At 42.2% G+C, this 27882-nt stretch overlaps 2 protein-coding genes and 1 long non-coding RNA gene across 6 annotated transcripts; 1 reads left to right on the top strand and 2 right to left on the bottom strand.

The window, feature by feature from the left end:
• The first annotated feature begins 169 nt into the window (after positions 1-169).
• On the top strand, positions 170-27882 carry LOC149350204 (uncharacterized). 4 transcript variants are annotated; one of them, XR_016290269.1, is made up of 3 exons: positions 222-340; positions 7689-7936; positions 27770-27882. It is a non-coding gene; the product is annotated as an uncharacterized LOC149350204 (long non-coding RNA). The 4 variants fall into 4 exon arrangements; XR_016290267.1 differs by lacking the exon at positions 27770-27882 and adding an exon at positions 23163-23267; XR_016290268.1 differs by lacking the exon at positions 27770-27882 and adding an exon at positions 13387-14099.
• LOC149350206 (uncharacterized) lies at positions 1411-6454 on the bottom strand. Its single transcript, XM_089582150.1, has 6 exons — positions 6371-6454; positions 3343-3423; positions 2801-2899; positions 2605-2718; positions 1661-1745; positions 1411-1589 (listed from the first exon to the last, which is right to left on the bottom strand). Exons 1-6 carry the CDS (start codon positions 6452-6454, stop codon positions 1516-1518), a joined length of 537 nt encoding a protein of 178 aa, XP_089438276.1. The 3' UTR covers positions 1411-1515.
• LOC149350205 (pfs47 receptor-like) lies at positions 23085-24520 on the bottom strand. The gene is made up of 2 exons (XM_089579171.1): positions 24311-24520; positions 23085-23344 (listed from the first exon to the last, which is right to left on the bottom strand). Exons 1-2 carry the CDS (start codon positions 24518-24520, stop codon positions 23096-23098), a joined length of 459 nt encoding a protein of 152 aa, XP_089435297.1. The 3' UTR covers positions 23085-23095.

Here is a 27882-nt window from a genome sequence, read left to right as displayed (position 1 = left end):
CCTGCAGCAGCGAGATAGTGACATAGTCCTGCTTTAGTTTAAAACTATAGGGGTGTGCGTATATTCGAAATTTTCGAATATATGTCGAATATTATATTTTTAGTATTCGAATTCGATTCGAAATCCAAGTATTCGTGTTCTTTCGAATATTCCACCCGACGCGAATATTCGTATCTAGCCGAATATTCATTGTGAGCACCGGCGTTCATTTCGGTCCGCAAGCCCTATCGACAGAGACATAACAACATGGCGGCGCCCAGAGCAATGCGCATGGATGAAGGAAAATTTTTCCTTCGAATTTTTCCTTCCTCCAAGGGCCATGCCGTAGCTGACTGCGCTGGTGAGCTTTTTTGTGGCTATACCTGCGAAGCTGCTATAGTCAGAGCTGTGCATAAAGTACCTCGCAATACGTGCCAGGTCAGTGCCAAGTGAGAGGGCATTTTCTGTGGCTGGAGGAGTCGTTTTAGCTAGAAGGGAACTACTACTGCCTGACCATGTGGAGCAGCTGGTTTTCCTTCACGACAACCTTTTATGTTCATCCCAGCAACGCGCTTTTGTGCTGATGGCAAGCTAGCCTTAATCAATGCTGTGTACTAGCCATCCTCTCTGATATTTCCACTCTTCTAAGAATAATGTTCGAGACTTTGATACTTTTTGTGCAGCCACACACACCTTTTGTGTTCATTTAATGATCGATAGTTGAACTGTGATGTTCTTAGGTGCTCAAATAAATGTTTTGTAGTGGTTAAATGCGTCTGTCCTTGATTATTCGATATTCGATTCGATATTCGGAATCAAGTATTCGTATTCGATTCGTATTCGAAAAATTTGATATTCGCACACCCCTATTTAAAACCATGGAAGGGCTCCTGAAGTAAAACTTGTTGCTTGGCTAGTTGATGCCTTTTCTTTGTCATATCTGCCTCTCTCATGTTCATCCTATGTTGCGCAAACTTGTTACCATGTAACACAAAGGAGGTGTATACGGCTAGCTATGTTAAGTGATGTTTAATGGTTATTTTTTAATGCCTTTGGTCTTGGCATTAGGTGTTTTGGTTCGCCTCTATCTTAGCTCATTGGTTTTTCTTTTCCTTATTTTTTTGTGCTTTGTGAATGTCTTCTTGGCAGACCAACATTCTGCTCCTTGCAGTGGAGAGCTGTCAACATTCTCTTCCCTTCTTTCCCTCACATATTTCGGACATATGGTTGTACAAAATATTTTGCAAATAATAAGTTTGTAAATAATAGTTGTAATGCAATAGCAGTATAAAATAATACTAGCTACATATTGTCTCAGTCTGCTCTTTATGCATAACCACTGCATTTGTTACATTGTTCAGTGCAAATATTGTGCATATGTAGGTTCAAACTTGTGTCATAACACTTTCAACACATTTAGATATAGTCAAAGAAGAGTCGAGCAGTCAAGCAGGGCTCAGTGGCTTTCTTGCTGTGGATTGATGATGTGTGCAAAACGTGAGGGGTGATTCATCAGGAGCTTGGCTGTCAGTCTTATCACACGGCCGTAACTTTAGGTCTTGGCTTGCCCATCACCTTCAGCATGTACACAGTGCTTGATATGCTGCCCACCTGCGAGAACCCAGATGGAGAGTCAGTTTTTTACTGCGAAGCCAATAGAGGCGTAAAGAAATAGGGCAAATCTGAATGAGTAGTATGAAGAGGCAGATGAGGCCTACAGCAAGACTCTTTGCCATAAGAAACCTCCTAATTTCTGGACCACAGCCCTGCAAGGTGCATAAAAATAGTGTGTCTCATTACCTGAAAAGAGCAAACTTGCACAACCGCTTCTTGACTTTACAGTTTGGCAATGCTATGTACTGCAACATTCTTCAAAGAACTAACTAGTTAAGGTGCTGGTTTACATTTCCTGCCAGTACTGACTTCTTACTTGTGGCTTTCAAAGAATCTGCTTTTAACTCCTTCACATCTCTGAAAATTGTTAATTGTAAATGCACATCCATATCTCACGTTTTTTTCTCTGGCTGTCCAGGGTTTGGATGCTGAGTAAAAGTTTATTTCATAATGAATTGTTAAGCACAGCTTTTGCCAACTGTTGTGTAAAGCAGAAGGAAAAAGTTATGGAAGAAGAATTAAGCCACATTGGCCCTGTGTTTTCTGACATGGTACATGCACTAAGCCATCTACATGGTAACCACTGTTGACTAATAAGCATATCAAGGTACAAAAAATACTGTTCACGTTCGCAAGAGTAGCATGAACAGAAAAATACTGTTCATGTTCACAAGAGTAGCGACACTTTAACTATTGAAGCATTATGGAGTTAGCTAGGACACCTCAGTACAGTTACAGAAGCTACTCTCAAACGCACTTGAAATGTAATAACAAAATAGCGATACACAGTTGTGCCTTAACATCGATGGGCAGTATTTTTTCTTATTATTAATGTGGCTATGGAAACTACTAAGTATTTGGCACAGTTGCTTAGTGTAAGCAGCATGCATGGTGCAATGAAATTCAGGTGAAAATTAGCTCTTGTTAATGACAGTTTGTGTTATTTTTGTAGTGGTGGCTCATTCAGTTGGAAATGCTAGATTGGTCTTGCCACTTTTGTAGTATACTCACATTTTGATGGACTGCTATTGCTTCCACATTGTTGTCATAGTAGAAACAGCTTCCCATATAGTCCATTTCCAGTCTTTCATAGTCTTTTGGCCCTGCTCCCCCACAGCACTGGAGCTTTATTTGGCACCAAGAAAAGTAAATATGTAAGCCCACTGAGCAGATGTGCATTCTTTCCCTGTGTCATAAATGAACTCACCTTGACTTGGACATTATCCAAGAAGTATTCAACATCCACGAATGAATTCTTGGACTTCGTGATGAGCCTTCGAATGGCACTTGACAAGTAAATGTCCATCTGCAGAAGCAGCATAAATATGCACATACCAATTGGGAGTGCACGCACAAATATGCAAGCCTGAACTGACTCTTCTGTCCCTGCTTTTGCATTCTGAATCTTTGTTCCTGGTGCATACACCCACTCAATGCATAGCTGAAGAGGTGTTTTGTTTTAACTTTTAGCCTAGGGTTCACATGGCAACAACTGCATTGAGGTGCTATAGCTGAACTGGACACCATAATTACTTTTTGAGTTGGAGGTCTTCAATATCTTTCAAGTGTATACACCTGAGATGTGTAATCACAGCTGGATTTCATGCTAAGGCTGTGTCTGAATAATGCATTGGCACAAACCTAAAATTTTGTGTTTTCCAGCATGAAATTAAAACCACATGTAAGCTAGAATTCTGGACCAACTCAGAATGCTGCATGACAGTGCTTTTCATTGCTTAGCATACATACTGCTTCTCCTTTGGCATGCTTCCACACCAGGCCCATGAGAGCCAGCTCAAGGATGACGAAGAACACCATGCAAATATTGTACTGTCATGGAAAAAAAAGAAGGCATATTTGGAAGGAAGCTGGAAACAGCAGAGATTCTCAAGGGTCCAAGCTTGCCAGATCCACGAGTTTCAGCTGCTATCACTAAGCGAGTTATTTGTGACTAAATTGTGATGCGAACAGATCTTTATAGTCCAAGGGCAACTGCATGTGCCCAACAAGCACCAAGAACAAAGTTAATTGGTGGTCCACACAGGTCTGGATAATAATGACGCATCTTTCATTTTGGGTTCTGTGAGTTATAATCAATGTATTTTATGTTTAAGTTCTAATTCTGTAAATATAACAATGATTCTACAAATGAAATGTACAGAATGGTTTTGAAACAAGTGCATGTTCCCCCCCTTCGTATTGTTGTGCACAAGTCTCTCCATAAGGGAGGACAAAAGTTCATGTGTCCGGTGTACGGGAAACAATATGATACAAAATCTGAATTTGCGCCCCTCCCCCACCCCTAGAAAAGAAACAGTCGCTGTACACCTAGAACCCCGCTGTTACATCTTTCATGGGGATCCCCTGTGGCGCGGAAAAAAGAAAAAAGGAAAGACGCGTTGAAACCGGAAAGCGCACTTGAAAAAAAAAAAAAGCATGCGTCATTGCCTGCCGTTCTTTTGTTGCTTTTTTTTTACTTCTAGTAAGGACAATATGCATCTCCGTGTGCGATATGGCTCTTGCGATTGTTCGCATGCACAGAATGTCCTAAACGCCCTGCGATTGCACTCCGTCTGCCAGGGCTAGCTGCATAATAGTTCAGGATTTTATTGCGCAAAGTCGCCCTTTGGTATATGAATCAAAGGAAGAGGTATTGGCTGGTACATTTTGATGGTTTCAGCCCCAAAATGACCTAAATTAACAGTACAGATCAATCATATAATTTCAAAATTTACGTGGGTTTTTCAGCTGGCTAACATCATGTACTGCAAAATAATTAGCTGCAGTTTATTCTAATCAGCACATATTTTGCAGTGTTTTCAGTCGTTCTTAATTGCCTTTGCGCTGAGAGAAAAACTAATTAAACTTACTTGCAGCATTTCCAAATCTTTGCGTGCACTGTGGTTGTCGCTCTAATGGAGGGCTGTTCATTTGCTCTATTCTAACTTATATTATCGTTAGTGTGCATGATGGATTTAAAAATCCAGGCGCTAACAAACAACAACACGGAGGGGACACAGCGCTTACTCGCAACTGCAAGAATTTTTATTCACAAAAGCTTCTATATATAAAAGCTTCTATATAAAAAAAAACAAAACTAGAGTAATCGCACGCCACATATGCCAACCGATGTGCAGGAAAAGATTAACACGCAGTTTTCAATCACTCTTTCAAAAAACTTCTCTCTACTAGACAAGCCAACTGAAGGGTCACTAACACATGTATCGTTTCTGCAATATGATAGGCTTCAACTATCTCCCGCGTTACACGATCTCGGTGACGAAAAAGAACGCACGTTTTGGAAAAGAGGGGAGAACATTTCTTCTAGTGCTTGCTGCAGTTACGACAATGAAGAACCATATTGTTTGAAGTGTCACTTTTTTTCATATCTCCGGCATCCTCCATCAACCACACATTCAAACATCGACCACTCTTGCCGAAGTACACTTTTCCGCACAACATGGGGACTTTGCACACTATGCTCACTTTGCACGCAACGTACGGTGATATATGTCTGACAGCACATCCTCCTTTTCTTTTCTTTGCACCCTGCTCCGCCTTAGTTTCAATCGCATGGCATAACCTTCACAGTTTTTTGGGACCCAAAAACATAACACGAATGCCATACCCGCATATGCCAGCAACTTTCTTCATCCCATGTCAAAGTCGATGCACACACAGCACTATCACAGGTTTGCTGTGTTCTTGTCGTTTCTTCCCTGGCCTTTTACCCAGCAAATAACCTTCTCGCTGGCTCTGCCGTTCACATGATCCGCTGTTAACCAGCCTTTCCCCCTGATAACCAAGACTTTCCTTGATGCGATGGTGGCAAGACTTTGATGCAGCTGACTTTAAACACGAGTCATCGATTCCATCCTTGATGAGGTTCGAGTGTGCTGACACAAAATTTAACAAGCCTTTCGCAGAACGCGGACGGTAACTCCAACAAAGATGGTCTGGGTTCTTAATCAATCGAAGGTCCACTCTCCCCCATTTGGAACCTCGTGCGTGAACTTGCGGCCCATATCGCTATCCTTAAACAATTTCACTATGTCTATTGCCCTGCGTACGAAGCTGTCACAGTTGTCGACGATGATTAAGTAGTCATGAACGTAACGGAAGGCCTTCCAAAACAGGCCAGCTGAATTCAGATCTACCTTCTTTTTAACAAAGCCTAAGAACATGCTACTAAGAGCATGAGCTACCTTAGACCAATCCACACTCCTGCGCACTGCACAAATAAACGGTCACAATAACCAATTACTGTAGACTTCAAATAGAATGACAGAATTTCTAGGAAGGATTCAAAGGACACACCGCACCTTTCAATAAACCCCTTTTCATCATTGTCACCAGTGATGCATGAATGGACGCACCTCATTAACAAGTTGTGCGGCATCGAATAGTACAGGTCCTCCACATCAATACTGAGGAAATGGCACTGCCCAGGGTTTTCATCTATCAGGTACTTGACCACGGCTTCTGAGTTCTTGATACTGTATGGGTCATCTATCTTCAGAGATTCTAAATTGCTCTGTAAATACTTTGAGATGGTATCCTGCCATGAGTTCTTCTCCGAAACAATGCAACGGAACGGCATACCTTCCTTATGTGTCTTCACGCTGATGAAGGCCTCCAGATGAGCTGCCGAGGCTGCCTGTACTGAAGACGCTAGACGTAGAAGGTTGTGGCTCTGAAGAAGTGTCACTGCCTGCTTCTTCACTGCACTCGCTTTGAATTGCACTTCTTTAAAATTCTTGTCAACCGCCCCACTTGCCTTTTCCTTGAACGTGCCAGTTGGCATGACGACGAATACTCCATCCTTGTCAGCAACCAGCATCTGCAGGCCATGATCCAGCATATATTAAGCCAGCTGGTCTGTGCTCCCAAGCTTCCTTTGCTTCTCTTCAGTCCTCTGCAGCACCGACAGGCATTCGTCCGCGCATCTAGGATGAAAGTCACTAGAAACGCACCCATACACGGTCTTTGAGAAAGCAAGCTTCTCCATGGGATGAAGAACGGTCTGAAAACCAAACTTCGGCCCCAACTGTAAAACCTTCCGGTGTTCCGCTGAAACAGGCTTGTCCCCTAAAACTATGATGTTGCCTTCTTTCGTGGACTTTTCTCGTCCATGCTCAGGAAGCCTAGGTCTTGCCAAATACCATCTCTGTCATCCTGTCGGTTGTCGTGGATCACTCGCGGAACCATCTCCTTGGAGACCGCACACTAGTTTCAAGTGATCTTTAAAGAATCTTGCCTGGTGCCACCACTCGGTACATAGCATCTTGGTGAACCCTCTGGTGTGGCCCCTTGAAGGTTCCATGAACCCACAAACCCCAGCAATGTCCACAGGGCACCAGCCGTACCTTGCGTACCAGGAGCGGGTGCAAGCCTTGCACACGCATACAGCGATTATCGACGCAATTACTGCTGGGCTAGCTAGGTCAAAGTTAGAAGACAGTAAAGTGCTCACTGTACTAGAAATAAGTTGCAACAGGGCAGAAAACTGAGCTAGTTGGTATATGTTCATTGTGAAAAATCCAGGCATTAGTGCCTGGACTTTTCATAATGAATGTATACCAACTAGCTCAGTTTTGCAACTTACATGATGGAAGCCAACACTCACTGAAACCAAGGAGCATAGGGAACTTTTTTTAAATTTGTGGTGTCCATAAATGGGAGATTAACAAGGTAAATACTTAAAGATAACATCAATTTAAATATTTGCTTAGCTAATCTTCCATTAAAGAACACCACAAATAAAAAAAAATCCCCTATGCTCCTTGGTTTAAGTGACTGTTGGCTTCCAACATGTATGTCATAACAAGCCCCTCTTTTTTCTTCCCTTGTCTGTTCTATCATTAGTATGACTTAGAATTATTGGTGTTTTGTTTCACAAGAACATATATAGCTTCATATCAGATATAACTGGGTCAGCAGGATGTGTGGATAAACAAGCTTTATTTCACTGTGTTAAAGATGACTCCTGATTGTAATGCTGTCTCTTGAATATGTCATATCACACACTCATTTGAAGAAGCCCTCAGTGTGCCTGGAATAAATGATCTAAAAGAAATGCATTTGTGCATATGCAGGTCGGTGTCGGCTGTAAATGCCAAGGCCCAGTGTTGGGGCTCATGCATCCAGATTTTTGTGTCTGGGGGTCGGCTGGAGTGGTTATCCTGGCTGCCGAGGTGGAGCTTGTGTGCCGTCCGAAGTCCAGGGCAAGTTAACAAGAAGTGGTCTACCGTCGCTTCTGTAGTAGTAGCGGGACAGAAGAGGCAGGTCGAAAGAGGAGTCTGCGATGTCCAGGAGGCCCTGACCACAGGCTTCAGTGCAGCACGTATGACTCTCTTATGCCAAAGGGCATATTTGCACAATAAATAAAATTCATGCTATGAATGTTCAGGAAACACAAAAGTGGCATCTGCAGCTTCTTTGTTTTGAAGCAAGCGTGCAAATGCCATGACACAAAAATCTAGGAGGCAGCGAAACACACAGCTGTGTTTAGCCTGGCCTTTTGATTCTTGAGCCACTCTCCTTTGTAATTTGTCCGAAATAGATGCTACGCTACCCTCTGATGTTTACATTATGCTGCGTATTTGAATTGCATGCTAAGGAACAGTTCAAGAAACGTGCCTATTGCACAGCAGCCTACTATAGTTTAATCTCAAACATGCTGTATGTCTGCATCGCAGACATTCATAGCAAGGTTGGTTGGAATAGTATGAAAAAAACTGGTTACAGAATGATAGAAAAGGCCCATCCAGAAAGAAAGAATTGTGGCAATCACCCGTTCATCCGGCTACTGAAAACTTTTAACTTGACAAAATAGTTTAGTGGAATGATCCATATAAAAGGCCAAATACACATTTCTGACTAGCATGTAACAAATTATTTAATTAGCAGTTACAATTATTCACATGCAAACAAAGAGTTAGAGGATTCCCATTTTTTCTTCATCTTATCCAATACATATTCTTTTCGGATAAGGGAGTAATTACTCATTGACATCCACCTGAGCGCAGCCATATGGCTACAAAGGAAAGCTACTCTGCCTTGGGGGATTCCCCTAAACATCTAACCAACACCTTCTTTTCTCTTATTTTGTGAACTATTTCATGCATGGAAGTGTAGTATAAATAACATTGATGATGGGATCTATCTCATTTATATTTGCTATGCACATGCTGGCATATCATAGTGGGGCCATGTTGCCTATGTCTGTGTGAGGACACAGGTCTTATCAAGCTGTGCTTGTCTTTAGCCCCATGTTCATGTGTGTTTATCTGGAAATTGTAGTAATTAATTGAATACACCTATGCTTTACTTGGACGCTGTCTGTCAGCCTATAGTGCCATCAAACAAAACACAACCTGGACTGCAAGTAAAAGTGGGGGGAGTTCTGTTGGGAGTGACTTGACCTTCCTTGGAAAAACATGAAAAGGAGCATGCGTAGTCTGTGTGACTCTGCTGCATATGCTGTCACGCCATGACCATGGTATTTTATTCACTAGGACAAGTGCCTTCTACAGCTTTTGATTGCCTACCATCTTAGTTTACACCATAATTCCAACCATAATTAAATAACACAGTCTTGCAGCCTTGCCTGTATAACACATTCTCTGCTACATTTTCAGTGAGAAGCAAATGATGACAATGCTGCTTCAAGGAAGGCTAAAGGGTTGCTAATTGGTTTTTCTTTGCAGGTTCTTTGTAATATATTTCTTGTATGGCAGTTCTCTTTAGGCGTACCTAATTGCTCCACAAGCAGCTTCAAGATCTTTGCCTAAGGTGTGCCTGCTATAAATTTAAACTGTGCTAGAATGGCCACATGCATAAGAAGGCAAACAAATGTCTGCCCTGGATAGGCATTGGTCACGTGGCTTCGATATCTGGACAAGGATGAAATTTCCTACAACTGCAAATCTTTTGCGAAAACTTTATGTAGTGTTCCTTTGTAGACACATGTCTGTACTCAGGTGTATGCAATAAGTAGTTACTTCCTTTTTATTCTAATTAGCTTGCATAGTTTGCAGAGACAAATTTACTTCTTGAGTCATAGTCAAATAACACATAGATTGCTTGTCACATCACTGTTAATGGTTGTCGTATCATAATAACTACAATTAACCATAATTTCATGGGTAGCATAATTTCATGGGTAGCATATAGAAGCATGACCTTCAGCTTACTGTCTTCTTTTTTGCATCACTTCAAGGAAGATGCTGATGAAAATGGGATACATGAGCTGGCACGCATTAGGGAACTGTACGCTCTGCAATAACTGCGACTAAATTGTGACATATGATTCTTGTAAATGGTTAAAAGTCAGTTCTCTGTTTATTCCAACTGGATTCAACTCAACTGCAAATTATCCACTTTGGCCAGTTAGGCATTTTTCCCTGAGTTCAATTCCTGATCTGGTGTTCACACGTACTGTGCGCAAACACTTGTCCTGTCATCAAAGCCATCATAACATACAGAGGAAGCTGTGTCTGTATGGTCACCATTCGTCACAAAAATATTTACTGAAGGCATATATAGTCTACACACTGGGCGGTACACAAAAAGAAAAATACGTACGGTGCTCAAGTGACAGCTACCTTGTGCACATCGATGTTTTCACACAGGTTACACTGTGCTGCCGACACACCATCGCAATCTGAGCGCACACCACCACAAAAACGTGGCCTTTTCGAAATGGTGTCTTGAGCAATTACGGAGCAATCTTGGCTGCACGACCATCATACTGGTTTATAGAAGCATTGTGTGTGTCCCAATTCTGTCTGCGTCTGTGTCTATGTGCTGTTTTAAGAAGCAAAAACCTTTTGCTGGCATGAGCAAACAATACGCGCTCTCAGCTCCGAATGTGCATCCGTGTGTAGTGGATTTCAAGAAAACGAAATGAAGATGCAAGAATAAAAATAGCTGCGGCTTAGCTCAGCTAACCCAGTGAAAGTCACGCTTGCATAACGTGCATAAAATCACGCTGCGACCTATTGCTGCAGTGCCTTGGAACATGGCAGTCGTCTTGGAACAACGAGGTAAATTACGAACCAAACTTGTTAAAGCTGGTTTTAGGTGAATGAAGTCATGTGTGCACCAGGAGCGTTTCAAGGAAGTGATTTTCTGCCGTCTCCAAATAGGCCACACACAACTTCCTGCTAACCAAACAAGACAAACCTGTTTCCGAAGAATGTGGAGATGAATTAACGGTTAACCATATCTTATTTTCATGTGGGAAACTGGAAAAACTAAGAAAAAAGTACTTCATTAAATTTTGTAACGAATATATTCCATTTCATCCAGCACTCCTTTTAGGAGATAATGCAATCGTTGACATGTCTTGCATTTTTAGCTTTTTAAGAGAAGCAGGGTTTCTTCAGAAGCTCTAAATTCTGACCAACTGCTTTGCTGGTATTTTGATAGACCTCAGCCACTTTCTCATTCCTGAGAAGAAGGCTGAGCTCTTTATCTGGTTCATTGGGAGCCTTGACATCCTTGCACAGCCAAGGATAGATGCTGAGGTCACCCAGCCCTCTTTTAAGCATTTACTGGTAGCCACTGATAAAGTTTCTTTTCTATGTGATTATTAGCTAGTACTAACGTCTTAGGCCCTCTACACCACCGATGACTTTTCACATCTCTATACAATTCAGCGAAAAACTTTTCATATGTACCTTGTGCTTAGCGCATGATGGCCTCAGTTGCCTATGTGCCATAAAACACAACACAACAAATAATGCGCACTGCCAGTGTCCTGTGTAAAGAAAGTCAATGGAGTAATTGAACCCACTATAGTTTGTACCTCAGCCGAAATTAACCGGCCAGTTAAAAAACCTTTTCACATGGAAGTACTGGTACTTAAATTGGAAAAATTTGCCCATCTTAAAATGCAGAAATAATAATTTCTATGGACAATCGTTGGTATATTAAATTCATTAGAAAACAATAAATAAATAAAGAAATTTATTATTTAACAATGCTCATGATAATTAAAAAATAAAATAACATTAGAAGATTCAAGTTAGAAAGGGCGAAATATTTGTCCTTGCTGGCATCAGCGAGACCTGAAGAGATTACAGCAAATAGAAGACATATTAGCATTGAACGCGATTAAAAATGGGCTGACAAGCAACACAAATTTTTGCAGGGTATTTTCTGAGACTTTGCCATTGTGCTAACTAAAACATAACCACATACACTGAGTTGGAAATTGAATTCATCACCGTTGCTCTTTTTAACACACAGAATCCTGTAATGATTACTGAATGAAATATGGTCTGTGTTAGGCCTTTGATTTTATATAATGCAACATTTTTTAGGTGTTTTAAAGAAAATTGAGGTGGACCTTTTTTTTTAACCTTCGTCGAAGTTCGCCTTTTTTTTTTAAATTCTAGATGGTTTCAACACCTAATGAAAAAATCATCTGCCCAATCTAGAAGAACAAATTTTGTCAAGCGGTAGTAAAAAGAATGGATTAATACTGAGAAAACATTTCAGCCTCAGTTTCTTACTCCTTGTCCCATTGTTGTCCTAAAAACTGCCCTTACTGGAATGAAAAATTGCTAAATTATAGGATCCAAACGACATGTTTGTATTGCTTCCAACAGAAAAGTCTGTGTACAACTACTGAGAAATTAATCAGGTTGCACAAAATATCATTTTATTTTCTGCAGGGATCCAAAATCCTATATTTTAAATCGTATATCCACCTAGTGTGATACACGATTTAAAAAAAAAAACTACAGTGTTTTCTCTAAAACTAAGCACGATTCCCTTGTGTCGACACATTTGCCCATCACATGTAAAAATTTAATTGAAAAAAAAAATGGTCATGGTACCTCGATTGCGTTTCTTATCTGAACGCATCCATATATGTGTGTTTATGTAGCAAGGACGGAATGCTTACTAAAAGAAAATAGAGCCAAGTTAAATTCAGCATATAGTTGACAAGGACTAACAATGTAGACCAATGTCTTCCTGGTGGAGTGCTACATGGGTGATGAAGCTTGCTTTGGCTATCTGTAAAAAGTACCATAACTCCTCTTAGATATCATGGAATCACAGCACTTGCGGACGAGGACATAGAGAGGACACACACAACTGTAGTGCTGAACTGTCAACTTGAGCGTCTTGTACCTAGCCAAGCCTGACACCGCAGTCAGCACAGAGCTGGACAATGGTTCTTAAAATCTTTAGGCACGTCGATGATCATCTTGTTCTTTTAGACAGCCACGATGATGATTTCCTGCAGCTGGTTGACAATGTGTTGGCCATTTTCAATCAGAGTTTGTCACTCCTGATTTTAACGGATGAGACCTTCACATTTTCAATCAGAGTTTGTCACTCCTGATTTTAACGGATGAGACCTTGGAGAATGGCTCCACTTGCTTTCTCGAGCTGAGGTTGTAGTTTTCACCAGAACACATATGCTGGTCTTTTGAGTCAAGGGCCAACAAACCTGTCTCAAAGCTAATAAAGAGAAACATTGTTCAAGCCGCCTTCAATAACGCGCTAACCAAGTCTTGCAAGCACTTTCTAGAGACTAGGTTTCAGAATCAAGCCCAGAAAATGCTTCATTCTGGGTAGCCAGCAATGCTTCTCTCCTCGATAGCCGAGAAAAAGCTCAATGCCATGTAAAGCAACAAGCCCATTACATCAAACGAAAGAGATCGAAACAAAAAAACTGACATCATTCCATACATTCACCAGATTTCGCACAATTTAAAAAACTGGGAAAAAAGCAGGAGTTGAGGTTATTTTTTTCCCTCCTCATTGCCTTTCCAGACTGTGTAGACGCTTCAACAAACCAGCCGAATGAAGGAAGGAATGCACAATAAGCCGTAAAGATCCTTATGTCTCATGCACCACAGGAGTCTTATATTCTATTCCTCTGTCCTGCGGCAAAGAATACGTTGGACAGACAGGTCGCTGCATGAACAAAAAGGAGCATAATTGAAATGTGAGAGATAAAAAGCCTTGCAACTGGGCCATCCACTGTCATGACTGCTCACCCTGCAAGAGCTGCCCTCCAAACTTCGCAAGCACCGGAATCTTGGCAAAAAACAAGAACCAGCTAATTCGGGAAATATATGAAGCAGCCATCGTTGACAACCTAAAAGCAGGCTGTGTTAGCATGCCATCAGTAGCCCTCCTGGAAAAAGAGATCACATTCCTGTCTGGGTCAATATGATTGTACTGTATTTCAAGCCGCCCTAAAAACCCTTTCAATACCCATTTCAGTTCTCATCTCATCACTTTTTGGCCTGTTTTTATTTATTTTATTTATTCAAAATGCCCTTAAAGGCCTTCTTTCGAGGGTAATGCATAAGGGGGGTGGACAAAAGAAAGGAAACTTACAATGTGACATAAAAAAGCACACAATCAAACAGAAATTATTATACGCAGTCATGCAAATAAATTTCAAATACAAACAAGAAATACAGGGTGTTTTTTTTAGAAGGTCCAAAATTTTTAAAGAAAGGTAAATTCCTTCAGATTTATTTTAACCCTGGGGCTATACTGAGGGCTACGGCGGACACCAGGTAAGAGGCAAACTACTTTAATTAGTTCGCTGATTAACTGAATACGTTAATTAACTTTTATAATTTTTATTTTAGGGGTTATGTTGTATTAGCAGAATTGGAGATCGTCTTCCAAACAGTCCAGCCAAGAAAAAAGATTTTCATGAAAAAATTCTTTGCGCGCGTAACGAAGCGATCGAAAAAGTCACCCTGGTAGGCAGCTTCACACTGTAACACAGCGTCTGTGAGCGTCTGTGACGTAGCTCGCTCCGCCCTGCACTTTGTGTCAATGCGTTTTTGTTCCAGCGCGGCATTCCGTGAGGCCGCGGAGCGAAGCGAGATAAGCAGTGATAGCGCAGGCCGCCAGTCCGGGACGCGTGACGCAAAGCGCAGGGCGGAGTGAACTACGTCAGAGGCGCTCCCGACGCTTCGTTACGGTGTGAAGATGCCTACCAGGGTGACTTTTTCGCGCCTCGTAACGTGCCTGAAAAATTTTTAATTAAAATTGTTTTTTCTCGGTTGGACTGCTTAGAGGACGATCTCCAATTCTGCGAATACAACATATCCCCTAAAACAAAAATTAGAAAAGTTAATTAACTTATTTAGTTAATCAGTGAACTAATTAAAACAGTTTTCCCCTTGCCTGGAGCTCGCATAGCCTCCAGTATAGCCCCAGTGCTAAAATAAATCTAAAGCAATTTACCTTTTTTTTAAATTTTGGACCTTCTAAAAAAAAAAACGCCCGGTATACCGAGTGCATTAACAACAACAGGTGAATTACTAAATCTAAATACATAGAGTAACATGCGCTTCATAACATATGGGATGGCAAAGGATGGTACTACTAGAACTGTCGATGTCATTAGATGGTACCCAAAGCGGAGATCAGTTATTGAAATTTAGATGTGTTAAATTCGGTAGCGATATTGGATGGTAAATGGTTCCATTCGATGATTGTGTGTGGTATGAATGATTTTGCAAAAAGGGATGTGCGGCATGGCGTGCGCTTCACTTTAAAAGGATGATCACGGTGTGGAAAATTGGCGGCAGGTTTCTGAAAGAAATCTTCATGCAGCGATGGATGATGATAAAGTTTATGAAAAAGTGAAAGACGGGCAAGTTTACGGCAGAAAGCAAGTTCTTTTAATTGAGTGCGTGCCTCACTACGTCATCCATTTACCTGCTTTTAGTATCTCATTGAAGTTTTAGCTGTTAATGGTTACTTCATTTATGCCACCCTTTTACCTGGTTGAATTTTGAATTGAATTTTTGGCTGTGTTGATTGTTGGCCCACATTCATTTTATGTGTTTTTACTGCTTCATGAATTTTTTGCCATATGTTAATTGTTGCCTCATCTGTGCCATCTTTTCACCTGTTTTTATGCCTTGTTTTTAGCCTTGTTACCATGTTTGCTGTGTTGGTTTGGAATTTGTTGACTCAGCCCTGGTCAATTTTAGTTTGCGATTTTTCATGCTAGTTTTCTTCTTTTTGTCGGGATGAAGCGGATCAACACATGGCGGCTACAGATTGTCCTCTTGATATCTGTGTTGTAGGTACGCTTGCGCGTTAATGTCCTTCCGTTAAATATAAGGCGTGGATCAAACATGTCCAAAATAAAGTTCCCAGGTGAAAATATGAAGTGAGATTCCCAATGGTGCCACTTGTTTTCAAGTGGTGCAACTTCAAAACAAGTGGTTTTACAAATGGTCCCGTTTGCTTTCAAGCGGTCCCACTTGAACGCAAGTGGTTTTTTACAAATGGTCACACTTGCTTTCAAGTGGTGCCATTTAAGCAAGTGGTTTTCAAAGTGGGACCACTAGACTGCAAGTGGCCACAGCTGGGCATCAAGTGGAACCATGATCCGCGTGAACATTTGCATATTAAACAAACAAGGCAGAACTATAATAGATTTTTAAAATAGTGCTGGCAGCAGCTCGACCTACTAAATTCATCATTTGCTCAATCACTATGGTTGAAATTATATGAAATAATTTCGCTCAATAGGCAAGCGTCACTGGCCCCAGTATGAGAGTCTCACCAGGAGGGTATATATATATATATAGCAGCAAAAAAAATGTTCTGTGGATGTGTACACACAAGCCAGTGTTATTAGTGTCTGACTATATTATGTCTTTCTTCTGTGTGATGTATGCTCGTGTATGTGTCTTGATTTGTTTGGAAAATAGTAAATTCTCAGTTTCAGTTCTCCTGTGAAAATGTTGGCAGCAGGCTCAACGCCGCTCTGCAGTCCTTACAAATCAGTTTTCCTTTTGCACTTTAATAATATGCAAAAGCACAATTGAGGCAGTGCGAAAGATCCCTCGTCCAGTCAGGGCCAAGGAAGACAACAAACAGTTCCTCAATTATTTGAACATTGCTGTGACTATTTTCCAAACAATTATTGCTGTAATTGAAAATGTAGTTTGGGATGGAAGCATAGCGAACATTTCATGCTTGGTTAAATTAGCAGAGAAAGTTCACACGAACACAATGCTGCAGAGGCGTTCTTCAAAGTGATGCTCCACCATTCATAAACATGGCGTCTGCCAAGTCAGCAGAGTCTCCTGTATGCAGCAGCTGGACGCTTTTGCTCTTTCCTCCCTAGGGATGGAGCCACCAGTCGCAGGGGGGGGGAAGTGAGGTGTGGGGGAACACGTTTTGCAGCACACAGCGTTCTGACTGGCTCAGGTTGCTGCACCCTTCACAGTGCTGCAAACAACTTGTGGGATGGACTATAAGGGCTCATGAAGAAACAGCAATATCAGCCACCTTCTCATTTCTGGGAAGAAGGCTGAGGTTTTGTTCTATGGGTTGGAGGCTCAACATCCTTGCCAGCAAAAGATAGCTGTTGAGGTTACCCGACCTTCTTTAAAGCATTTAATATTAGCCATTCTTAAAATTTCTTTCTTCTTCACTAGGTAACACAAAACAATGTGGCCCTCTGCACCACTGATATTAATATTTCTAAAAAATTCTGCAGGAAACAATTTCCCTAAACCTTGAATTTAACGCATGTTTGTCTGACTTGCCTATGTGCCATAAAACCTAGCACATTAACACAACACACAGAAGAAACAGCAATCGCAGCTGTACAGGGGGATGTGAGCTGATCGTCCTTTGAGGCACAATCAAGAAGCACAGAGCAAAATATTGTTTGAGGAGAGACTAAGAAAAAAATGACAGCCAGTTTTCTATAGGTAATCAGATGCGAATCAGGTGGGCTAGCCCTGCTTGAGGGAGCATGAGCAACACACGTCCGTTCTGTCCGGAGCACACAGTGTGTGCTGACACGTGCTACACGGCCACGGCTGTGATAGCTGCTCTCTCGTTGATTGTAGCTATGCTACCACACCACCTCCTCATTGTGATGCGCACGTCGCCACTTGCTTATCTTTCATGCTTCAAGGTCATGGCGTGGCTTTGGACAGACCCCAGTGAAATCCGTAATTGCAGGCAGTAGTGTTAGCACACTAAAATGGATGAAAAGAGGTGGGGAGCCGTAGCCTTCAGGCATGTACAGTAAAAATTTGGACATGTGGTGGAGGAAGAACTACTAGAAAGCTTATAGCGAGTATCACAGTCTACAACAGGGAGCAGAAAGCTGCCACAAACCTCAAAAAGAAAGTCCGTGATACCCACACTGCTAACCGAGACAAAAAAATCAGAACAAAAGAGACATTATGTGAATGCAGGTTACAAAAGCGAAATCCACAAGTAATTGCTGTATGATAATTCAAGAGGCAGTACCTTTCTATTTGAGGCTAGATAAAGGGCTGTATGCTGTAACAATCCATTCTATTTTCCATTTCATATGACTGTGATGTCAATGTGACTAAAGGAATGGCAGGTAGGAAAGCAAATGGCTAATCACAGACATGGCCAGTATGATCGCAGTGCTGCTGTTATCCAGCCTCATGCCGCTGCATCCAGTCCGGCTGAGTCACACGGACTACACTGCACCAATTCATCAGACGAGTGACCTTCAGTTTTTTTTTTCCAAGATTGGATTAGTGGCGATAAAGCTTGTCAGGCGTGTCAAATGCGTCGTCATGCTTCATCACTTGTATGCGTCGGCGCCGGTTCACCTGTGTGACATGGGCTCAAGACTAGTTTATGCAAGCAGGTGGCATCATGGGCATTTTACTGTCACAACAAGTGTGACATCTGCTCTAGTGCTGTGCAGCAATGGGAGCAGCGGACCAAATGAAATGGAAAAGCAAATGGATTGTTGCAGAATACAGCCCCAAGTTGCCTTAGAGCCAGGCAATATGGAGGCAAGTATGAGCAAGGCGATATTTGTGTATCAAGCGGGAGCAGTGTATAAAACATTAAGCATGTTACTGTAAAGCTATGCATCCAGATATCGAAAAGCCATGGTGAGCCTTCCGATAGCTTTGGGTTTTAGGGATATTCAAAGCAAAATTAACAGATCAGTAGTAGAGACAAGCAAGAGAAGGCTATAGTATCGGTGGGAGAAAAGCAGAATTGGAAAATTGCATGAACCATCACAGAACACAGAATGATGTTGCTTAGAATAGGGGGATAAAGTAAGTAGAATAGGATTCAAAGTAAAAATGGAGAAACTACAAAATAAGTAAAACAGCCGCTTTAATTTACTAGGCAAAATGGCTCTCGCCACTGCCCCAATTCAAAGGAGGTGCCAGTAATATGTATCTGTTTTTTGCCGTATGACTGTGAGCATGAATGCATTTAATTGGACGCTCAAACAACTAGACTGCGAGAGAGTATAGTACAGCTAAAAATAAAGGCTCACAATACAGACTGAAGCGGCTGGTAGTGGCATCTTCTTGAGCTGGCGAAACTCTTCTGCCTTGAGCTCTCCGTCGCTCCCCCTTGGAGGTACATTTCGTGCGCCCCACCAGCGCATGCGGGTTGATTGACTGTTGAAGTACGCAGAACAAGGTAGTGTTCTCTGATTGCTACTCTTGCCGCCTGGGTATTGCTTGGCTGCTTGGTGGTGGAGGCTTGTATTCCCACAATAAGTCGTACAGTTGCATAAGATGATCCGATGAAAAATAAAAAAAAGTGTGATTTTTACGATGAAAAACACAACAGTATATTCCATTCCACCAATTCTTGCAGTGCATTAGAAGCTATAAGCAAAAGGCAACTTCTTCAACGAGCATTCTGTTCCAATATGCTCACAAGCCAGTCATACAGCTATGATATCTGTCACCTTACTGGCTAGGTTCCATGCCACTTGAAAGTTTTGTGAGATGGAACATAGAAGCATAGCATATTATCCGGACTTGGCGTCTAAAACAAAATTTTTTATTCTTACTGGTATAAGCATGCATTTAGGTGGCCACCCATCTGACCGATGTAATGGTGGTCACTAATCTGAACTGTTGTTTTTTTTTCTATAAATACTGTTATTTGTCGCTTTTGTTTTTTGTCTCTGTGCACAAAGCCAGGAATCTGCTAATTGATATGGCACTTATGTTTTTAATGCATTTTGATTACACACATTGGCAGTAATGTAAGGGTCTCTCTACATGGAGCGTGTCAAGCATGTGTGATCGTTCCCTAGGAGCAGATGCAAGTAAACAGGCTGTCCCTGTTCCTCTTCAGGCAGCTCACATGTTAATGCTTGCATCTATAAACTTTTTGTAAGGCCTTTGGTAGGTAGGAGACACTCACACTGCAATATGTTGCCTGCAGAACAAAACATTAATTCACATTCCAGAACACTTTCATTTACTATATGTTCACAAACATTGATGTTGGTTTAAGTGACATATGTTATTCAGCGTGTTCCAGTGCATGCACAACTGTGAAGTTAATTTTCAGACTACTACTTGCTGGTGCAGGAATGTGGGCAGGGCATTGAAGGGCCACAAAAAAAAAAAATAAAACGGGAAAGGAGGCTTACATTCATTCATGAAATATCCACAGAAGAAAACCAATAGGTTCCTGGCCTACATTTCTTGCTGAAAAACAATCTCCTGGTCTACATTTCTTGCTGAAAAACAATCTCATGCAAGAAAAATACCTCATTACATAAGAAGCCTCTCCCTTGTTGCTGTTGTGGGCATTTAAAATTCACTAAGAACAGAATTGCCACTAATGGTTTGAAGCCTTTGTCGTAAAAACACAAGCATGGAATTACCAAGGCAGCACAAGCTTTTCACAGCTGGCTTATGAGCTAGAAGTTGTTGGTTTTCCAGCTTTAGCTAGCTCCACCTGTGGAAAATGACACTTAAAGAAAGATTATGGATAAATTCTTGGTTGTTTTCTCTTCTTTTTAATGATGTGTGAGACATTGGTATACATGGATCGCCATGTGGTACTTGTCCACGACTGCTAAATAATTTATAATCGAATTTCTCCTCTCATCAGTTTTAGTCTTGGTTTCAATGAACAAGTGATGGCTATGATGTCAAAGGTCTGTATCGCTTATGTGAGACATGAAAAAAGGGCCATATAATTGCTGCTTCATTTTTTAACTCGCTACAATGCTAAAGCCAGCCCACCTCAAGAGCCAGAATCGCACTGATGAAGAAGCAGCGATTATTTTCAGCTTTCTTCATGCCACTAGTGATCTGTACTGACCTTTGACATCATAGCCATCGCTTGGATGCTGAAACCGAAACAGGTGAGAGAAAAAAATTCAGTTATAAATTATTTAGCGGACGTAGGAAAATACCGTGTGGGGATCCATGTATAGTAATGTCTTCATCATTACAAAGCAGAAAACATGCAACTGAAATTTGGTGTCTATACTCCTTTAAAGAAATACCAGAATAGATTAAAATGTTCATAAAATGGTCGCATGTATGAAAGGAGAGTTGTGCTGCAGTGTTTTTTCTCTTTTCTACTGACTAAAAGAGTCATTAGTCCTATTACCTTCTAGCCTCTGTAGTCCTATGGCATAGTCTTTCTTTTTTTACAATAATCTGAGCAGAGTTCATTTACTTGTTGACAAAAAAAAAGCTACAGAGGAAACTGCGTTGCTAACTGCACTGCCTGTTGGCCAGCCCCAGAAATGTAGACAGGCTGTGTCTGCCACTCTTCTCATCAGTTTCCTTGTGCTTGCGCTCATGTTCGGTGTGGAGCATTGATCATAAGCGCCAGTGGGTACGGGCGGCAATGGAAAGAAAGCGCGGCTCCTGTTTTTCAGCGTAATTCACGCGACGTTATCAGGCTTGTTATATGCGTCTTTGCTTGTTGGGATCTTGCTCCCAAATTCAAACTCATAAGATTGTCATCGTTCATCCGCATGCATTCTGCTAACGTGAGTGTGCAGTTATTGCCGCAGAAACGGGAGCCGCGCTTTCTTTCAACTCACGCCCGAACCCACTGGCCTTGCCACTGGCGCTTATCTTAGAACCAAGCACATCGCGAAGCCCTGTCTTAGGCAGCACGGAAGGCCCGAAGCGGATGATGTTTCTTACAAAGCACAGATGAGAGCGCTGTAATCGCGGCGTATCCGGAGCGCGCTGTCACGTGGTATTTTTTAAACTCCGCGGGCTTTCGTTTTTCCCGAATAAAAACGGCCACGCTAAGTCTATCTCGGTGGAAGTGCCTGGGTTGGACGATATTTGTGGAGCTCCACAACTTTCCTATTGACGCCTGAACGTTTCAAGCTATATTTAAAAAGTCAATTTATTTATCTCGACTAATTATTCAAATAGGGGGAGCGAAAAAATGGTACTGTAACTTTAGATAAACCTCAACAACATCCACGCGATTTCAGTTCTGAAGAACGCTTAGTTTTTTTTTATAAACCTTGGTCCAAGTTAGCTGGGACACCCTGTATATATATATATATATATATATATATATATATATAATGTGTGTGTAATTTATAGAAACCAGTAGACTCTCCCTATAAACCTCGTCACTTTCACAGCTAGAGGCGCATTCCATCGCCTTCATGTTTTAATGGCCCCCAGTGCTTGCAAGAACCCTCCGAAACCAGCCCAAGGAACCAACGAATCATCTATCCAGCTTATTTCGCGAACATGGGATACAGCTGCAGCGGTATTTTTTGACACGTGTCGTTTCGTTTTTTGCAATGAAATGAAGCGTCATAGCTATGCGCAATTTTTTTTTTGTGAGAAGAATGTGACTCAAAAATTTGTAAGTTTGTAAACAGTCCCTAAAATATGTGTTCGGTTGTCGGCAGTTGCACAGAAGGCTTGTTCAGATTATGAGCATGAGATAATGCCACTCGCTTTATTCTTTCAAACTACTCGCGTTACTCTAGCATACCCGCCTTAAAATTACAACTACGACTTCCTTCTCTCGCTTCCCGTCGCCGAATTTCACGCCTCCGCCTTTATCATGGATTTTTTCATTGTTCACCCGTGGCAGCCAGCTCATTCTACCAGTACGTCGAATACCCCGCACAGGCCATCCTAACAGCGTCATCCCGCATCGTGCCCGCACTGCTACATTCCAGAAGTCATTTTTTTGTGCATGCAGCTCGCGACTGGAATGACCTTCCCTGTGGTTTAGCGCTAATCCCTGATCCCGCCCATTTCAAGGCTGCCATCGAGGAAGCCATGTCATCGTCATGATTCCCACATAACATTCATTGTTAACCGCCATTTCTTGCGCCCACCCCTCATGTAATGCCCCGCCACGGACCCTTGAGGTTCAAACAAATAATAATAACAAGCAGTGATTCCATCGGAACAAGAAGATAGGCAGCGACAAATCAATCAGCGGGCTTTAATGCGTTTTATTAATATTAATTGATTCTGACTTAATCGCCACTATCACTCCGAGTGGAGCAGAATTTCGCAGCATAGCTTTTTCAAGCAGCTCCTCATTGGACTCAATTCAGAAATAACAAAAATGAGGACAGGTTCCTACTATCCCTTGTCAACACCGGTCGTTGATTAAATTGCTTGTAATTTGGCTATGCCAACTAAATCAACGTACTGATTTTCCAAGAGCTGTTTGACAGAGACTCTGCATGTGCGTAGCGTCGCTCAGTGTCTTCTCAGAAGTTGATCGTCTTGCAGACGAGGACCTGGTACTCGGTGTATTTGTGCTCTTTTTTCATGTAGGGAACGTACGCGCACTTCAAGGACGGGTGGACCTTGCCGATCAGCAGCATTCCTTCGTGATGGACACGGGCTATGTAGAGCGGCTCTCCAGAGGCAGTCACGCCTCCTTGAATGGCTCCACTCGGCACAGCTCCATTAGAAGCCGGCAGCCATGCCAGTGAAGCACCATCGGAGACGAGTGCCTGCAAAGCAGAAATTCAACGTGAAACATAATGACGACCCTTTTATTTCACCATGCATTAAGGCATACTTATCCACTGCTAGAAACTTTTTTTCCGCTCGTGGAGAGCTTTGGAGGCTGTGCACTCAACTCCTCATTCCACGCGACTTTTGCATTAACTTGCTCGTCCGGCCTGTTGGGCTCTCAAAGCGATCTGCCTTTTTTTTTTCTCACTGTCGGGTGTACGTCAACTTTGTTCCTTGCACTACAATGGTGCAAATGTAGTGTAAAATTCGACAGTTTATAGCTGCGTGCGGTTAATGCTCCTAGCGTTTTTGAAGGCGCCACTGAGGGCTTCACTGAAGCGACTGTAGTGCTCGTTGTTTCGGCGTCGACGGTTTTTGCCAATTTACTAGGCCAACCTGCTCACCGCTGTACTATTCTTTTGTTTGGAGGCGGTGGAGCGGTCAAGAAAGGAGGTTTGCACACAGGCCACGCCAGGTTAGCCGCTGATCGGAGGCGTGAGGAGGCGTAAGGGAGACTTGACAAGAAAGCAACTTTGCTCTGTAGCAAGTATAGCCACGGTCGGAGGACCATGAAGGATCGAAAAATACAAAGCAGTACCTCACAGATTAAAAGAGCGTTAGAACTGAGAAACAAAGGAGGGCGTAGTAAAAATACGGAAGAAATACAGGGGGATGATTTATATGAGAAGTTAATTACAAAACCCACACATACAGAAAAACATTTAGTATAGCGCAGTGTGCATGCATTTAGTACAGAATAACGAAGATCTGATTTCGCTCGCTGCATGGAAGAACTAATCGCGTATAACGAAGCGGCCTGATAACGTCGTCATCAGGTGAAAGCCGCTCAATTTATTCCTTTCCATTAATCACTGTCGTAGAAATAGTTAAACAATGTGCGTGTAATAGATATGCACACAAAATATCGTAAGAAGTGCAGGCACTGATGGCAGTGTGCTGACCTGGTACTCAGGATAGTAGAACTCTTTTCCATCGTAGGGAACGACACAGAGACCCTCGGAGCGGACCACCTTGCCCGGCAGCACGTCACCGTAGTGTACCGCACGCCCAACGTATATGACCTCGCCTCCCCGGTCGTCGCCACCGGCCACCGCGTTGTGCGGAATGTGGTCCTTGTGGCAGAGCACCCAGTGGCACGGCGGCCGATACATGCTCGCTGCGAGGCAATTTTACCAAACCTTGTATAGCAACCATCGGTGAGAATTTGAGCACGTGCTTTGAGTTTCAGACGCAGGACAGACAAATTTTCAGGAGTATAGCACGCCATGGAGTTTTAGCTCCAGCCTGGGAAGCCTCATTTCTAGAAACGAAATGCAACCCCGTGCATCATACGCTCTATGCTACAAAGTAGGTAGAATGGGACTAACGACACCACATGGTCCTCTCGAGGAACGGTTAACCATTGGGAGAGTTTGCCTATGAGGGAGTGATGGTTGCTCCTTGACAAAGCGTGGCTGTGGCTACGCAATTATTCGCAAAAGAGCTATCCAAGGTAGAAGTTTTAGTCATTTGAGGTAATAGTGTACAAGCTTCTTATTCAAATTCTTTCAGCCAAGCTCAACGAAAATTTTGTCGCCCGGACCACATGCTTGACTATGAAGATATTACCGTGTTCAATTAAGAGATGTAGAGACGAAATTAAATGAGAAGGAAGCAGGCTGGCAACTGACATGCTTGCCTGCTCCGGAGATGAGAAGGAACAGAAAGAGGCGAGCAGGAGGGAAGAAAGGAGCGCATGAAGGATAGAAGAGGGAAGAGGAGATATAGACCATTACGGTCAGCCCTACGCGAGTGCAGGCATAATATGAAGATCGCGGCAAAACAAGCAGCACACCGCACTGCAAGCAGGAACTTACACTGAAGGGAGGCAGAAGGTTACGAATAAAATGTACCAAAAAACTGAACTTCTCAATTTTTGTCGTCGCAAACTTGCAGTTAAATGGTACCCAACACGGAGCGGAGAAAACATGTTGGTCAAACTTACATCCGTAGTCGGCCATGGCGTTGCAGTAGTGGCTATGCGCTCTTCGCTAGCAGTGCGATTTCTCTCGCGGAATGGTCCATTATATACGAATGTCAGCTGCGTCATTGGTGAAAGGTGGGTGTCAGCGCCGATAAATGAACCAGGAACTTAGACTAGGGGTGAAAGTAGCGCTGATGTGAGCGCTGAATGAGACGCGCTATTGCGATTTTCTTTTTTTTTTTCAAATTGCGCAGCTTGTTCCTGCTTTTACGGCGGGTAAACTTAGTACCTTTTGTTACATGCGGTACATGATACAATATCTGAGCCTGTCCTCGCGAATACTGTAGTATTTTATGATGACGCCTTTTAGATCCTGATTATCACTTTAGCAAAAGGATGCCTTTATGTGAGCTTCGAGTAATTAATATGTTTTCGTCGTGCAAAAATAGACACAGAGAAAAATTGTTTATGAAGAGTTGAAATTAAATCCTGACTTCGTACTCGCCAACTGAGAAAAAATATTTCGAAATGTTTTTCTGTTATTTACCATACGCAGTAATATTACAACCAGCCTTGATGATCGATTTCTACTGTTGATGATTTTTATATTATGTGATACATCAAACGGGTCAATAGCGATGCTTTTCAGTCTGGGCTCCGAAGGACTCTAACCTTGTCGGAAGATGTGCTTGCGGCGCAGTCACGCCTGAAATCTGAAAGGTGATCCAGTGCTCGGTCTTTTCTTGTGCGGCAATATCTCCTGTCAGTTACGACATGCGTTCATTGAAAAGTATCCAAAAGTGTCTCTTAAAATAAACCTTCCAAGGGGGCTTGTTTGTGCTCATAGCTGAATTTAGAGTCTGCTATGGAGCCTTGAACTTCACCTTCTTGTGTCACCAGTCCACCTTCGTCCTTGTCAAAGTCTACCCTGGTTTTGCGATACACTGAAGTCTTTTCTTCTGAAAGGTATATCACAACTCACTGAAAGGCATATTTTCAGTGTGCGTTTGCTTTCTTTTTCTGTCATTTCAAACCATTGTCTGTTTTTAGTGTGCAAAAATTATTTCATAAAAAGCAAAAATTTTCGGTTCTACCTGTACATAATCTTTCTGTTGAAAAACATGCTTCTTGTTTTTTCATGCAGAAAAAGGTAAAACGAAAATTTATGCGGAACGCCTGTTACAGTTAATCCCTATCTTCCAAGTGTCTTCAGTGTATTTTTTTTCTCTCCGCCTGTTCTGTTTTACGTTACAAATGACGCTGTGCTTTCCACGCAATGCTATTACATGCGGTGAAGTTGTTAGCTGCTAGCAGTCAGTAGTTAGCCCCGTCCCTGTATAAGTAAGCGTATGCTTTGTATAAAGGTATGATATTCTCATTTTTTTCTCTATTAAACATATCCAGCAAACAAAACACTGACTCGATTTGCCTAAACACACCTTCACGTAATAATGCACTCCTCTTAAGTAAGGAGCTTTTGTAGGTGGAAATGTCTGCTTTCGGTTCTTTTCGTGTTCGCCCTTTTATGGCCGCTTTTTATTTCCATCATTTTTTGCCTGCTCTGAATTATAAAAAGCTGCCTCTCATTTTTTTGGAAACATACTGTATGTACGCTTATCACTGAATATTTTTAGTCATAGGGCAGAGTGCGAGTTACACGTAACTTAATCAAGATTATTCAGATGACAGTCTGGCTGCGTAGCTTTGATGTTTAACCCTGAAGGTGTGGTTTTACTGCTCTCAGGACGAGTGTCGCATTCCGTAAAGCCTTCCATCCATTCCCTTTGCTGCGCTCTTTGGTTTCTGCGTCGCAGTTGTTACTGGTGGATTGTTATGCGAGCGGTAGTTTTACATGGATGTATTAAACGCTAAAGTCGATCTAAATTTATTACGTTTAATGAGGTCGCTTTGAAAGAGCCTACGACAGACGGAGCTCTATTTAGCGCTCTATCCGTCATGCTTCGGAGCTCGCTGTCACCGATGCTGCAATCAGTGGTTAAATAAAACACGCATATGCATAAAGACGTCATGGACCTGAGCTTGATTTGTAGACATTAGGCTTTTGCTCTCGGGCGAGAACAAGTGTCCACTGCCGCTTAAACTGTTCGCGTTTTCACTTACGGTTCATTGACTTCTGTGAGCATCGAATGAAACGAGAGCAAAACAATTCAATCGTGCTATGCGTGGCGTGTTCTTAGCTGAAAGAAACTGAACAGCAGTGCAGTTTAGGTGCACTTCTAAGACGCAATAGTAGCTCTTTTTCAGGGCTAACGAACTTGGTTTCAATCTCCTAGGAGCTGTTGAGCGTTTTCGTTCTCGCGTTTAAGTTATCCTGTTCGCGTTTCTTTCCTGTTCGACGTTGATGGTACGTATATTACTTCTCCGGTGTGACAGTTTTGCAGAATGACCAAGTTTCGTTTTCGGACTCTACTCGCAGATCGCTTTACTGTCACCTGGGTCTACGTTTGAAGACAGCACGGCAGCTGAATGGAGTGTGGTCGCCTTCCTGCCGTTCAATACCTTTTTTTTTTATGTCGCGACGCATCGAAG

This window comes from Amblyomma mixtum, chromosome 3, assembly GCF_055824585.1.
Source record: "Amblyomma mixtum isolate Tamu chromosome 3, ASM5582458v1, whole genome shotgun sequence".
Classification (NCBI taxonomy): Eukaryota; Metazoa; Arthropoda; class Arachnida; order Ixodida; family Ixodidae; genus Amblyomma; species Amblyomma mixtum.
Note: the sequence above shows the minus strand (reverse complement) of the source record. Positions and strands in the feature narration are given on the sequence as shown.